Genomic DNA, 12,823 nt, shown 5'->3' with positions numbered 1-12,823 from the left:
GAAGATGACACTCACATAGGTTTTTTATAGATTTTTAAAAATAAAGTGTATCCTATGATATACACTGTGCTAATAGTATCTAAAAATCACATCTCAAAAAGTGTACTCTACATCATTTTTTAATGGTTTTATATTTCTTCATTTAGCAAATGTTTATGAGTGATTCTATGAGAGGATACTATTTTTGGTATTGGTGATACAAGATGATCAAGTTAGAAAGAGGCCTATTCTCATGACCTCTTGAAAGTTACAGTCTAGCTGGTCGCGGTGGCTCATGCCTGTAATCCCAGCACTTTGGGAGGCTGAGGCGGGAGGATCACGAGGTCAGGAGGTCGAGACCATCCTGGCTAACACGGTGAAACTCCATCTCCACTAAAAAATACAAAAAAAATATTAGCCGGGCGTGGTGGCGGGTGCCTGTAGTCCCAGCTACTCGGGAGTCTGAGGCAGGAGAATGGCGTGAACCTGGGAGGCGGAGCTTGCAGTGAGCCGAGATCGTGCCACTGTACTCCAGCCTGGGGGACAGAGCAAGAGCAAGACTCTGTCTCAAAACAAACAAACAAACAAACAAAAAAAAAACGAAAGTTACAGTCTAGTGAGGAATAGACATAAAGTCACTAACAATAAAGTGTGATAAACCTATTAGTTACGGCAGGTGCCATGAAAACTATAGATGGGATATCCAGTGCTTGTGGTTTCATGAAAGAGTCCTAGGTGATTTGGGGAGGGCTTTCTAAAGAATATTAAATTTATGTCCAGACTTTAAGACTGAGCTGTGTGTTCCATGTTGAAGGAACCATGTCTTCCGAGGCTCAGAGGGAAGAGAACGTGGCACATTCTAGAAACTCAGTGAAGGTTAGGATGGTTATAATGCTGAGTAAGGGTTACGGGAATTACAGGAAATGAAAGCTGGAGAAGGAAGCAAGAGTGAGAGCCTTGTATGTAGCATCTTATAAGCCACATTTAAGAGTTTGGACTCTATACTAAGCATTGGAGACCATTTAAGGTTTTAAGAAATCTAGAAAATTAAGGGAGCAAAACTGGGGACAATTATTGCAATAAGAAGTGATAGAAGGCCAGACATGGTTGTTTACCCTGATAATTGCAGCACTTTGGGAGGCTAAGCCAGGAGGATCACTTGACCCCAGGAGTTTGAGACCAGCCTGGGCAACATGTGAGACCCTGTCTCTACAAAAAAGAAAAAATTTGCTGGGTGTGGTGGCACATGCCTTTGGTCCTAGCTGCTTGGGAGCCTGAGGTGGGAAGATTGCTTGAGTCCGGAAGATAGGGGCTTCAGTGGGCCATGATTGCACCACTGCACTCAGCCTGGGCAACAGAGCGAGTGAGACCCTGTCTCAAAACAAAAACACAAACAAAAAAGAAGTGATAGAAGCCTAAATTAGCAAAATAGTGAGATGGAAAGACGTGAACAAAGTTAAGAGAAATTTAGAGGCCTAATAGGGCCTCATGATGGAGTCAGTATGGGTAGAGGAAAAGAAGTAGAGTTCAGGGCTTCTGGATTGGGAAACTGAGTGGGGGGATGGTGATGAAGGAAAGGCAACAGGGTTGAGGAAGATGATGAATTCAGTCTTGAACATTTCAGAAGTACCTATTGGATCACCACAAAGAGAGAAATAATAGGCAGTTGAATAAATAGGCCTGATGTGCAAGAGACAGACCTGGCTAGAGATAGATAATTGGGAGTGCCATTAGCATACAGAATAAAGAGTTGAGAATGTAGAGGCAGAAGAAAAGACTCAGGACAGGCCTGTAAGCAAGAGATTTCTATTATTAGGGGTACTTATCTGATTAACTGTAAATCAGGACAAAGAAGACAAGCAACATCAGGAAATTTTGTTGTGAGTTGACATTAAATCTTTGTTTAGTTTAGAATTGAAATTTAGGATTGTTAGTGAGAGCACATGTGCTGTCTTACAGAATTATGTTTCTCGTTATTTTCATTGTCAGAATTTATTTTTACTTATAAAAAATTCATTTCCCTTTCATACAGCTTTTAAAGTATTTTATTATTAAAAATATATGCTTATAGGCTGGGTGCAGTGGCTCACGCCTGTAATCCCAGCAGTTTGGGAGGCTGAGGCGGGCAGATCACCTGGGGTCAGGAGTTTGAGACCAGCCTGGCCAACATGACAGAACCTCATCTCTACTAAAAATACAAAAATTAGCTGGGCGTGGTGGCACATGCTTGTAATCCCAGCTACTTGGGAGGCTGAGGCGGAAGAAGCGCTTGAACCTGGGAGGTGGAGGTTGTAGTGAGCTGAGATTGCGCCATTGCACTCCAGCCTGAGTGATAGAGCAAGACTCCGTCTCAAAAATAAATAAATAAAAATAAAAATATGTGATTATAGAAAATTTGGAAAATATTTTTTAAAAATACAAGAGGAAAATTAAGTCCACCCATAATCCTACCACCTAGAGATAGTTAAGGTTTAAGTGAATTTCCTTCTGTGCCTTCTCTGGATAAATGGATAGATGAGTGAATGATACTATAAATAGTTCTCTTTCTTTTTCAGTGCATTTTATGTTTTATTTTAAATTCCTTATAAAATTATTTTAATGGCTATATAATATTTCCTTATATGCATATATCATACTTTATTATTTACTTTGACCCAGTAATTTCTCTTTAAGGTATTTTCAGAAAATGATTAAAAATTTGGGCAAAAATGATGTGAAAAGATGTTCATTATAGTAATTCTAGTCTTCTTTGTTCTATTTTAATGTCTTGTAGGTTAATATTATTGGTAGTTAATTTACTAAAATTTTTACATAGACCTTTACTGTTTGCATTTTAGTAATTCTTCTTTTTTGTATCTTAATTACAAATTAATGCATATTTGTGTTTTTAAAATAAGCAATACAAAAGTGTCTAAAGTAAAAATGGGAGTCCTTTTTCTAACCATTCTTCCCCCACCCCCACCCTTAACGGGCAGCTACTGTAAACAGTTTCTTTCTTTGTAGCTTCCATATCTTTTTATGCTAACTCATACTGGAAATAGTTGAATATTTAGAGTTGTTGTATACATAAAGTTATTAACATTGCATTTCTTTGGAAATATTCTACAGCACATTTTTTCCTCTGGTTGATTCTAGCACCTTTCCTCCTTTTTTTGTTCCATAATTGTTACTGACACAGGATTGTAGTTAAGGAAAGATTTCAACCAAGGGCTACATTTATATTCCCAATGAACAAATGCTTGCTCTGGACCATCCAAGTTTCATTCTTAGGCCGGGAGCGGTGGCTCACACCTGTAATCCCAGCACATTGAGAGGCCAAGGCTAGTGGATCACTTGAGATCAGGAGTTCGAGACCAGCCTGGCCAACATGATGAAACCCCATCTCTACTAAAAATACAAGAAAAAAGTAGCCTGGCATGATGGCCCACACTTGTAATCCCCAGCTACTCAGGAGGCTGAGGCAGGAGAATCTTTTGAACCTGGGAGGCAGAAATTGCAGTGAGCCAAGATTGTACCACTGCACTCCATCCTGGGCAACAGAGTGACATAGTCTAAACAAAAAAAAAACACCAAAAAAAACTTCTTAAAAATCATGATCTTGAGGAAAATTTTTTGGGCGGGGAGGGGTGGCGGAATTTGCTCTATCACCCAGGCTGGAGTACAGTGGCACAATCTTGGCTTACTGCAACCTCCACCTCCTGGGTTTAAGCGATTCTCCTGCCTCAGCCTCTCAAGTGGCTGGGATTATAGGCATGTACCACCATCCCTGGCTAATTTTTGTATTTTTACTAGAGACAGGATTTTGCCATGTTAGCCAGGCTGGTCCTGAACTTCTGACCTCAGGTGAACCCACCCGCCTTGGCCTCCCAAAGTGCTGGGATTACAGGCATGAGCCACCGTGCCCGGCCAAGAAAAAAAAAATTTTTTTTTTTTTTTTGAGATGGAGTTTCACTCTTATTGCCCAGGCTGGAGTGCGATGGTACTATCTTTGCTCATTGCAACCTCCACCTCCGGGGTTCAAGCGATTCTCCTGCCTCAGCCTCCCAAGTAGCTGGTATTAAAAGCATGCGCCACCATGCCCAGCTAATTTTGTATTTTTAGTAGAGATGGGGTTTCACTATGTTGGTCAGGCTAGTCTCAAACTCCTGACCCTCGATGATCCACCAACCTCAGCCTCCCAAAGTGCTGGGATTATAGGCGTGAGCCACCATTCCTGGCCTGAGAAAAAAATTTGCCTCTGCTTCACAGCAGCTACCTACAAAGGGAAAGAACACTGTTGCTAGTCACTAAGTAATAATAGCCTCAGGAGGGCAGACATCAGGAGCTTTACCATGTAACATAGTAGCTAAGTAAGGCATTTGATTGTAGGAAAATCTGTTTAAAAGCGTATAAAAACATAGGCCAACTTTGTTAATAAAATTCTCACTTTCTAGTGTAGTATCGTAATTGTATTAGGTAAAGACATTCAGAATACAAAATAACCCATAGAAGTAAAGAGCATAGAGTCTAGTACCAGGCTGCCTAAATTTGAATTCTAATTTTGTTAATTATTAGCTGTGTAGCCTTGGGCAAGTTGCTTAGCTTCTTGGTGCCTCAGTTTTTCTACATAGTAAAATGGGATAACAACCTATTTCAGAGGGTTGCTGTAATAAATATGTTAATATCTACAGATTGCTTATAGGTGCTGTGAATTTATTTGCTATCATTATTTGTAGGAGTGAGGATTTTTTGTTTTGTTGTTTGTTGGTTTGGTTATTTCTCGACTCATTGACTACATTTTTGTTTTCCTGGTCTGGATATGAAAACTTTGGGTTTTTGTTAAATCTGCTTCCTTTAACTTACTCGTAAAAGAACAAATTCTGAGCTATCACAAGCTGCAGAGAAAAAATTATGTTTAGACTCAGTCATTTTTCTCATTATGCACAAAATTTTGAAATATGGGAATGGACATTTGCTCAAATTTTAGGCAAGTTGCAGGATGTTAAAAAAAATACTCAGGAAATGCTGGGCGCAGTGGCTCACTCCTGTAATCCCAGCACTTTGGGAGGCCGAGGTGGGTGGATCACCTGAGGTCAGGAGTTCAAGACTAGTCTGACCAATATGGTAAAACCCTGTCTCTACTAAAAATACAAAAATTAGCTGGGCATGGTGGCAGGCGCCTGTAGTCCCAGCTACTTGGGAGGCTGAGACAGGAGAATTGCTTGAACCTGGGAGGCGGAGCTTGCAGTGAGTCGAGATTGTGCCACTGCACTCTAGCCTGGGTGACAGCGAGACTCTATCTCAAAAAAAAAAAAAAATACTCAGGAAAGAGTATTTTTTCAGAAAACTAGCATTTTTGAAAGTTATGTAATATAATGTCTTTACAAAATTATTTCCCTTTTAAAAAGAAAATCTCTCATTGTTTATGTCCAACATTTAAAATCAAAATTAGCTTACCTTGAATGTTGTCATTTGTGGGAGACAGTGTATTGTGGCCTTTGACATCAGTTCTGACGAATAACTTAATCTCTGAAGACTGTCTCCTCATCCATAAAATGAGATTGGATCTACAGGGAGGTAGGGGAATAAGAAATCCATAGTGGGGCCAGACATGATGGCTCACGCCTGTAATCCCAGCACTTTGGGAGGCCAAGGCGGGCAGATCACGAGGTCAGGAGTTTGAGACAGCCTGACCAACATGGTGAAACTTCTGTAATCCCAGCGGGCGCCTGTAATCCCAGCTATTTGGGAGGCTGAGGCAGGAGAATTGCTTGAACCTGGGAGGCAGAGGTTGAAGTGAGCCGAGATCGCATCACTGCACTCCAGCCTGGGTGACAGAGCAAGACTCCGCCTCGAGAAAAAAAAAAAAAAGGGAGGAAGGGAGGAAAGGAAGGAAAGGAAGGAAGGAAATCCATAGTGGTGGGTTAGCTTAAGGCTTGGTGTGAGGCAGGTGGATGTTGAAATCTGTTAAGGCTAGGCAGAGACTTCTGAAATAGAATGGGGAGTTTCTACATGCCTGGTGAGACGGAGACTTGATATGGTTCCACTGTGAGATGGGCCTGAGGGTCAGCTCTGGCTCATCTCTTAGGCTAACAGTGTAATAATAATCATTTTCTTCTCTCTCCCAACCTCCATCATCTCCTAAGCTTTGTCAGTTTCTATTTGCAGAATATCCCTATTTAACTCCCAACTTAAATTCTGCCTTCTCCATGCAGATCTCTAAGAAATTAGAAGGAAGTAGGCGCTCCAATTAAAATCACATTTACCTTTCACCGTATTTTTTAGACTTCGTACTTTAAATACTTACTAACATCTGCCCTGCAGTGCAGGTATTTATATATGCCTCCCTCACTAAGTATTAGCTGTTACGTATTAGGAATCCACAATGCTTATGACAGTAGTCTTTATGCTGTAAATTGTCAGCTAATGCTATTGAAAGTCTTTATGCAGTGCACCTCTAATGCTCAATCCTTCATCCACTGGCCTTTAGTTACTTTTGTATGTGTGTATAAGCTTCCTGATTGTATTTCAGCAGCCCTTATAAAATGACTGTAATTGTCATATGCCACTGTAAAAGTGAGGCACTTTTAAAACATTAAACTAGACATGTATCTCTACAGTCTTTATGTGCAATCTTTTTCTGTAAATATTGCAAGTTTTTGCTGCTGTTTTGAAATAATCAAAGACAAAACAGGTAATATAAAGTTACAATCTAAGGCTAAGGCAAATTTGTTTATACTATTAGTCATTTGGTTCATTCGAATGCCTGATAATAGAGTTGAGTGCAAGAATATTGGTAGTAAAAAGCAGGACTTTTCACTGGAGACTCTTTAAATGTCCAGGTACCCCTGGCAGTCTTTCCATGCTGTTTTTAGGGGGCAAGTTATACCTCACTTGTAACTTGGAGACCTTATTGAAATACTTCAGGATCTTACTTCGAATCTTTCAGCCCTTACTGTGAGTTTCTCTCATCAAAAGAAGTAATGTTTCTATAGGGTTTCACTAAAATAATACTAATTTGGGCTGGGCGCGGTGGCTCACACCTGTAATCCCAGCAGTTTGGAAGGCTGAGGCGGGTGGATTGCCTGAGGTCAGGAGTTCGAGACCAGCCTGGCCAACATAGTGAAATCCCATCTCTACTAAAAATACAAAAAATTATCCAGGCGTGGTGGCGCGTGCCTGTAATCCCAGCTACTAGGGAGGCTGAGGCGGGAGAATTGCTTGAACCCGGGAGGCGGAGGTTGCAGTGAGCCGAGATTGCGCCATTGCACTCCAGCCTGGGCAACAAAAGCAACACTCCATCTCACAAAAAAAAAAAAAAAAGGGATACTAATTTGGAAATACTAATTGTAAATTATTTTCTACAGCCCAAAACTAGTTACACTATATTTCCTATGAACATTTTTTGTGGAATGCTTCAAGAGCTACAGTACTCAGACCCGCTTATTTGATTTTATGTGAAGTCTTAGTTCTAATTAGTATAAAGCAAATAAAGATACTTTTTTCTCAGAAGAGAAAAATCAAGCAGAGTCATAATTACTTTGGCATATAGCACAATGAAAAGGAGTCATCATTTTAGGGGATATTTTTTGCTTCTGTAATGAAATAAGTGGAGTTAAATTTGTGCAGCAATATCCAATGGGCTATTTTTCTCTGGGCAGGTAGTAAGTTTTCAGCTTGTGATACCCAGTAAACAGTGAGTTGTGTCTGTTAAATGTTACTAGTACTTCTCATTATTTTTAGAAGTCACAAGCTGTAACTGACAAGTCAGAATACAGAGATAAGTTAGAACAACTCTGCTTTAGTATCAGCAAGTCTCCAGTTACCCTGCGTTAATGAGTGTTTTATTAGACTATTTCTGGAGATTGGTTCAATTATAAGCAAGCAGAGCTATCAGAAAATGCTAGGTTAGCTGATCTGATTTCAGAGCCCATCTTTCCAAATCAAGCTTTCCTGTTTCCAAATATGATGAAAATGTTTGCCAATTTTGTCAATTAATTGTATTATTTGTGTTAATTTATTGTCATATTTTTTAAAACTTTGTTCTTTATGTTTCTGTATTGTTTTTATTGGAAAGTCAGTAAAGAAAAGTAAATAGGGAATAGAGATGCTTACTTCTCAATAAGTTGACTTTGAAAGTGGTTTTTTTAATTAATATATTTCTATGTTCAGGGATTAGATTATATAGTGCCAGTGAGGTGCCTGGGGATTAGGAAAGAAGAGGCAAGTTAGATGGGACTGACTCACTACCTACTGTGCTAACGAGGCACCAGGGAAGCATGTTATAATTTAGGGTATGTGGGCTATCATTTCATTAGATTACAGTTGCCAGGGTAAGCAGATCCTGGGGAAGAAAGAGGGTTTCTCCACCATCCATTCTGCTGAGGCTGCTTCAATTTTCTCTCTACACAGCCCTAATCTCTTAGACCCAGAACTTTTAAATTCCCAGAAGAAAAGGGGCCTAAATATATCTTACATACTTTTCCTTTCCCCTCTTCATTTAAATTGACTAAAATTAAATGTTCAACATCTTCATCTTATGTTTCATGTAGTGAACTGCTTAATGTTATCTGTCTTGATTTGGCTTTTGTTTTTTTCCCCTTAGAATTGCTACAAACTAGTGACCTTAAATCTAGGGGATATCTTTGGCAATTAGAAGACCTCAAAATGGTTTTGGGTCTTGAAATGGCTTGTAGAGTATCAGCAGGTTTTTTATTTTTTTATTTTTTTTATTTTTTTGAGACAGGGTCTCTCTCTCTATTGCCCAGGCTGGAGTGCAGTGGCGCGATCTTGGGTCAGCAAAGCCTCTGCCTCTCAGGTTCAAGCAATTCTCCCACCTCAGTCTCCCGAGTAGGTTTGGGGTTACAGGCGCACCACCACGCTTGGCTAATTTTTGTATTTTTAGTAGAGACAGGGTTTCACCATGTTGGCCAGGCTGGTCCCGAACTCCTGACCTTGTGATCCACCTGCATCGGCCTCCCAAAGTGCTGAGATTACAGGCGTGAGCCACCGCGCCCGGCCCAGGTTTTGATTTTGTAAGCTGTCTCCATTAGTTGAGACAGTTGTCAGCCAAAAGCCTTAGCTCACGTTGTATTCTTTCTGCCTGGCAAGTCAAGAGACCCTGTTTGGAGATGATTCCACCCTCTTTTTCTTCTTCCAAAAAACACTAAAGCCTTCAGAACCACTTTTCAAAAATAGGAACATTTATCTTGCTGATCTTTCCTTCTTCTAATTCTTGATGAAGGAAAGGAAAAAAGTGCATCGCAATACTGAAATTTAATCACTAGTCTAAAAGTCTTTAACAGTCTTCACAAAGGCATTAAATACTTTTTTCTAATTTTAGTAATTGTATTTGAATTGCTGAAACACTGAAAGCATTTAAACAGTTTCTTCATCCTTCATTTCCAAATATAAGACAATTTTTTATGAGAATATAGGCAGAGCTGAAGTGACCATTTGAGAAAAGTTTAACTGGTAATTTCTTTTTTTTTTTTTGGTTGGAATCTCGCTCTGTCACCCAGGCTGGAGCGCAGTAGCACGATCTCGGCTCACTGCAAGCTCTGCCTCCCGGGTTCATACCATTCTCCTGCCTCAGCCTCCCAAGTAGCTGGGACTACAGGCGCTTGCCACCACGCCTGGCTAATTTTTTTTTGTATTTTTTAGTAGAAACGGGGTTTCACTGTGTTAGCCAGGACCATCTGGATCTCCTGATCTCGTGATCCACCCACTTCGGCCTCCCAAAGTGCTGGGATTATAGGCGTGAGCCACCGTGCCCAGCCGGTAATTTCTTTAAAATAGTCTATAGCAAATGTATTTTTTTTTTTTTTTTGACAGAGTCTCACTCTGTTGCCCAGGCTAGAGTGCTGTGGCGTGATCTCAGCTCACTGCAACCTCCACCTCCTGGGTTCAAGCAATTCTCCTGCCTCAGCCTCCCGAGTAGCTGGAACTACAGGCGCCCGCCACTATGCCCAGCTAATTTTTGTATTTTTATTAGAGACGGGGTTTCACCATCTTGGCCAGGCTGGTCTCGAACTCCTGACCTCATGATCTGCCCATCTCAGCCTCCCAAGGTGCTGAGATTACAGGCGTGAGCCACTGCGCCCGGCCTAGCAAATGTATTCTTGGTTTTGTTTTCAGATATCATTTGACCTCAAGTTCATTTTTTGTATAAATTATTATAATGTTTCCAAAGTTTAAATTATCTTACGGTTATTTCAAGGTGTCAATAATATCACACTGTCCCAGAGTCAGCAGGTATTCTCACAGTGACTCATGAGGCCATTTTTAGTTTCCCCATTTGTATGATTGGACACTGCCTGGAATAGTGTCCTGGAATAAGTGTCAGGAATATCTTCCTTTTGTTCTGGAGTTCTCACTGCCATGAAGGGCAGTATTCATATTGGGAAATGGAGATAACGGAAGATCCAGAGAATACAAATTGGCTTTGAGTCATGTGATTAGGCTTCCTGAGAGGTTCAGTGTAACCCTGACTATCTCCTTAGAAGTGTGGATGTTGAACCAGAACAGTGCTCCAGAAGGAGTGCTCAGTTTCATAGAGCAATCTGTGTTTTTTAGAAAAACTCAGAATCCTTTTGCTAATGTAGTGAATATTGGGGGCAAGTTGAAATTTTGCATTTCCTAACGTCTTTTATTTATGCCTAGATGATGGACCATTTGGATTATGCAACAAATGAAGAAAACCCTGTGATATCTGGTGAACAGATTGTACAGCAATAATATTATGTGGAACTGCTATAATGTGTCATTGATTTTCTACAAATAGACTTCGACTTTTTAAATTGACTTTTGAATTGACAATCTGAAAGAGTCTTCAATGATATGCTTGCAAAAATATATTTTTATGAGCTGGTACTGACAGTTACATCATAAATAACTAAAACGCTTCGCTTTTAATGTTAAAGTTGTGCCTTCACATTAAATAAAACATATGGTCTGTGTAGTTTCCGAGATGTACTATATACAGTATATTTTTCTAAAAAAAATACCTTGACCCACCCCTATACTTTTTTTTAACGAAATCTGTTTCTTTCAGCTCTGATGGTAGATACAAGTAGTTACTATTTCTGAATGGGTTTTACTGTAAAGAATTATGCAAATTGGCCAGGCGCAGTAGCTCACGCCTGTAATCCCAACACTTTGGGAGGCCGAGGCGGGCGGATCACGAGGTCAGGAGATCGAGACCATCCTGGCTAACACGGTGAAACCCCTCTCTACTAAAAATACCAAAAATTAGCTGGGCGTGGTGGAGGGTGCCTGTAGTCCCAGCTACTGGGAAGGCTGAGACAGGAGAATGGCGTGAACCCGGGAGGTGGAGCTTGCAGTGGCCAAGATCGCGCCACTGCACTCCAGCCTGGGCGACAGAGTGAGACTCCATCTCAAAAAAAAGATTTATGCAAATTATATCTGCTCTATAGAAATAACTGTTTAACAACATGCAAGAAGGCTGTTCAATGGTGAAAATTTGGACCTTATATCACTGCAGAGGTTAGAAATACATAATTTTGGAAATATAAGTGCATATTTTTGTAGTATTTTTTTAAACCCAATCCTTTCATAAACTTGAGAACTGAAATTACTTCAGACTGCATGTGTATTATATTAAGAACATTTTTCCAGGTATAGAGAAACATAATATATAGAACTAGTCACTAAAAGGAGACAAACTGAAATCTAGTTTTCATTGGGTTGACAGCCCTTTTTTTTAAAATGTAGCTTAAATTTTAGTACTAACATTCAGTTTCACTTTGGTATTTCTGATCTTTGAAATTTGGTTCTGTTAATGTTAAGGTTTGATTTTTTAAAAAAATTATTTTTCTTAAGAAATTATGTATTAATACATATGGCTCATCGTTGAATACAGCATTCCTAACATTATCCCACGTTCCCCCACTCCCACCCGTTATCTTTTTTTCTTCCTGATTCCCACCCCTTTCCCCATAGGTAATGATTCTTAATCTTGGTGGAGGATGTACAAAGTGCGATTCAGAGAAAAGAATTGGCAACAACAGCAAGAGACTTGGTGTTAGTCTCAGTTTAATTACAATACAAGGAAGAGTTGAGTAATTTGCCGCATCTCAAGACCTTGTATCTCAGTTTTCTAATCTGTAAAATGAGTAGGTTAGACCAGCTAATCACTCTGGTACCTTCCAACTTGAAAAAAGTTTTTTCCTCATTCTTTGGTAAATTTTAGATGTGGTCTGAACATTCTCCTGGAGGTCAAAGGTCAAATTATCTTTCCATTTTCTTTTATTTTACTAAGAACTTCACAAATGACAAGTGATAACAAAGGCAGCAGGATTTTTCATTTCTCTGTAAATAATGTATAAAATATGTGAACAGAACTATATCTTTCACCTAAGGCCAGTTCAATTTATTAAAAATAAAACTAACACCTTTTAAAATTGATCAGACCTTTGATATTTGAACTAAATTTTGCATTAGAGACTTTTTAAAAATTGTTCGCTTTTGCTGAATAAATTGCAAATAGAGAAGCTTCATTGACAGTCAGTCCCTCTCTGCTTAATGCAGTTATGGGTCCTTTCGTTTATGGCAAATGACTTACCTGACAAGAGTTAATTTTGCCTCCATTGTATCAAGTTTGAGTATTTTCCAAGAAATCTGATTTATTTGGCAGACTCTGAGAGAGAGAACAGATTAAGTGCCGTTTTAAAACTCTAACTATATTTTCATTTATAATAATAAAATGTTTGCCAAAATACAGCTGTTTTGTAAAATTATCTGCACCCTCATCCAAGCTTTATGGTATTTAATAGCCTTAATCACATTTTATGAAGAATGTTAAAGAAAATTATTTTTTTACTACATCGAAATGAGATAATTAATT

The 12,823-nt window shown here is 39.4% G+C and overlaps 1 protein-coding gene across 4 annotated transcripts in view; it reads left to right on the top strand.

Moving 5' to 3' along the window:
- Positions 1–10,926, top strand: part of SPPL2A (signal peptide peptidase like 2A) — a 59,392-nt gene extending 48,466 nt beyond the window's left edge. For all 4 annotated transcript variants that reach the window (XM_004056178.5, XM_019011242.4, XM_055363006.2 and 1 more), the window contains one exon: positions 10,621–10,926. In XM_004056178.5, coding sequence (XP_004056226.3) covers positions 10,621–10,695 — 75 coding nt within the window. In that variant the 3' untranslated portion in view covers positions 10,696–10,926. The remainder of the gene's footprint in view (positions 1–10,620) is intronic.
- The last annotated feature ends 1,897 nt before the right edge of the window (positions 10,927–12,823 follow it).

This window comes from Gorilla gorilla, chromosome 16, assembly GCF_029281585.2.
Source record: "Gorilla gorilla gorilla isolate KB3781 chromosome 16, NHGRI_mGorGor1-v2.1_pri, whole genome shotgun sequence".
Taxonomy (NCBI): Eukaryota; Metazoa; Chordata; class Mammalia; order Primates; family Hominidae; genus Gorilla; species Gorilla gorilla.
The sequence above is the reverse complement of the archived record's forward strand: the minus strand, read 5'-3'. Positions and strand labels throughout refer to the sequence as shown.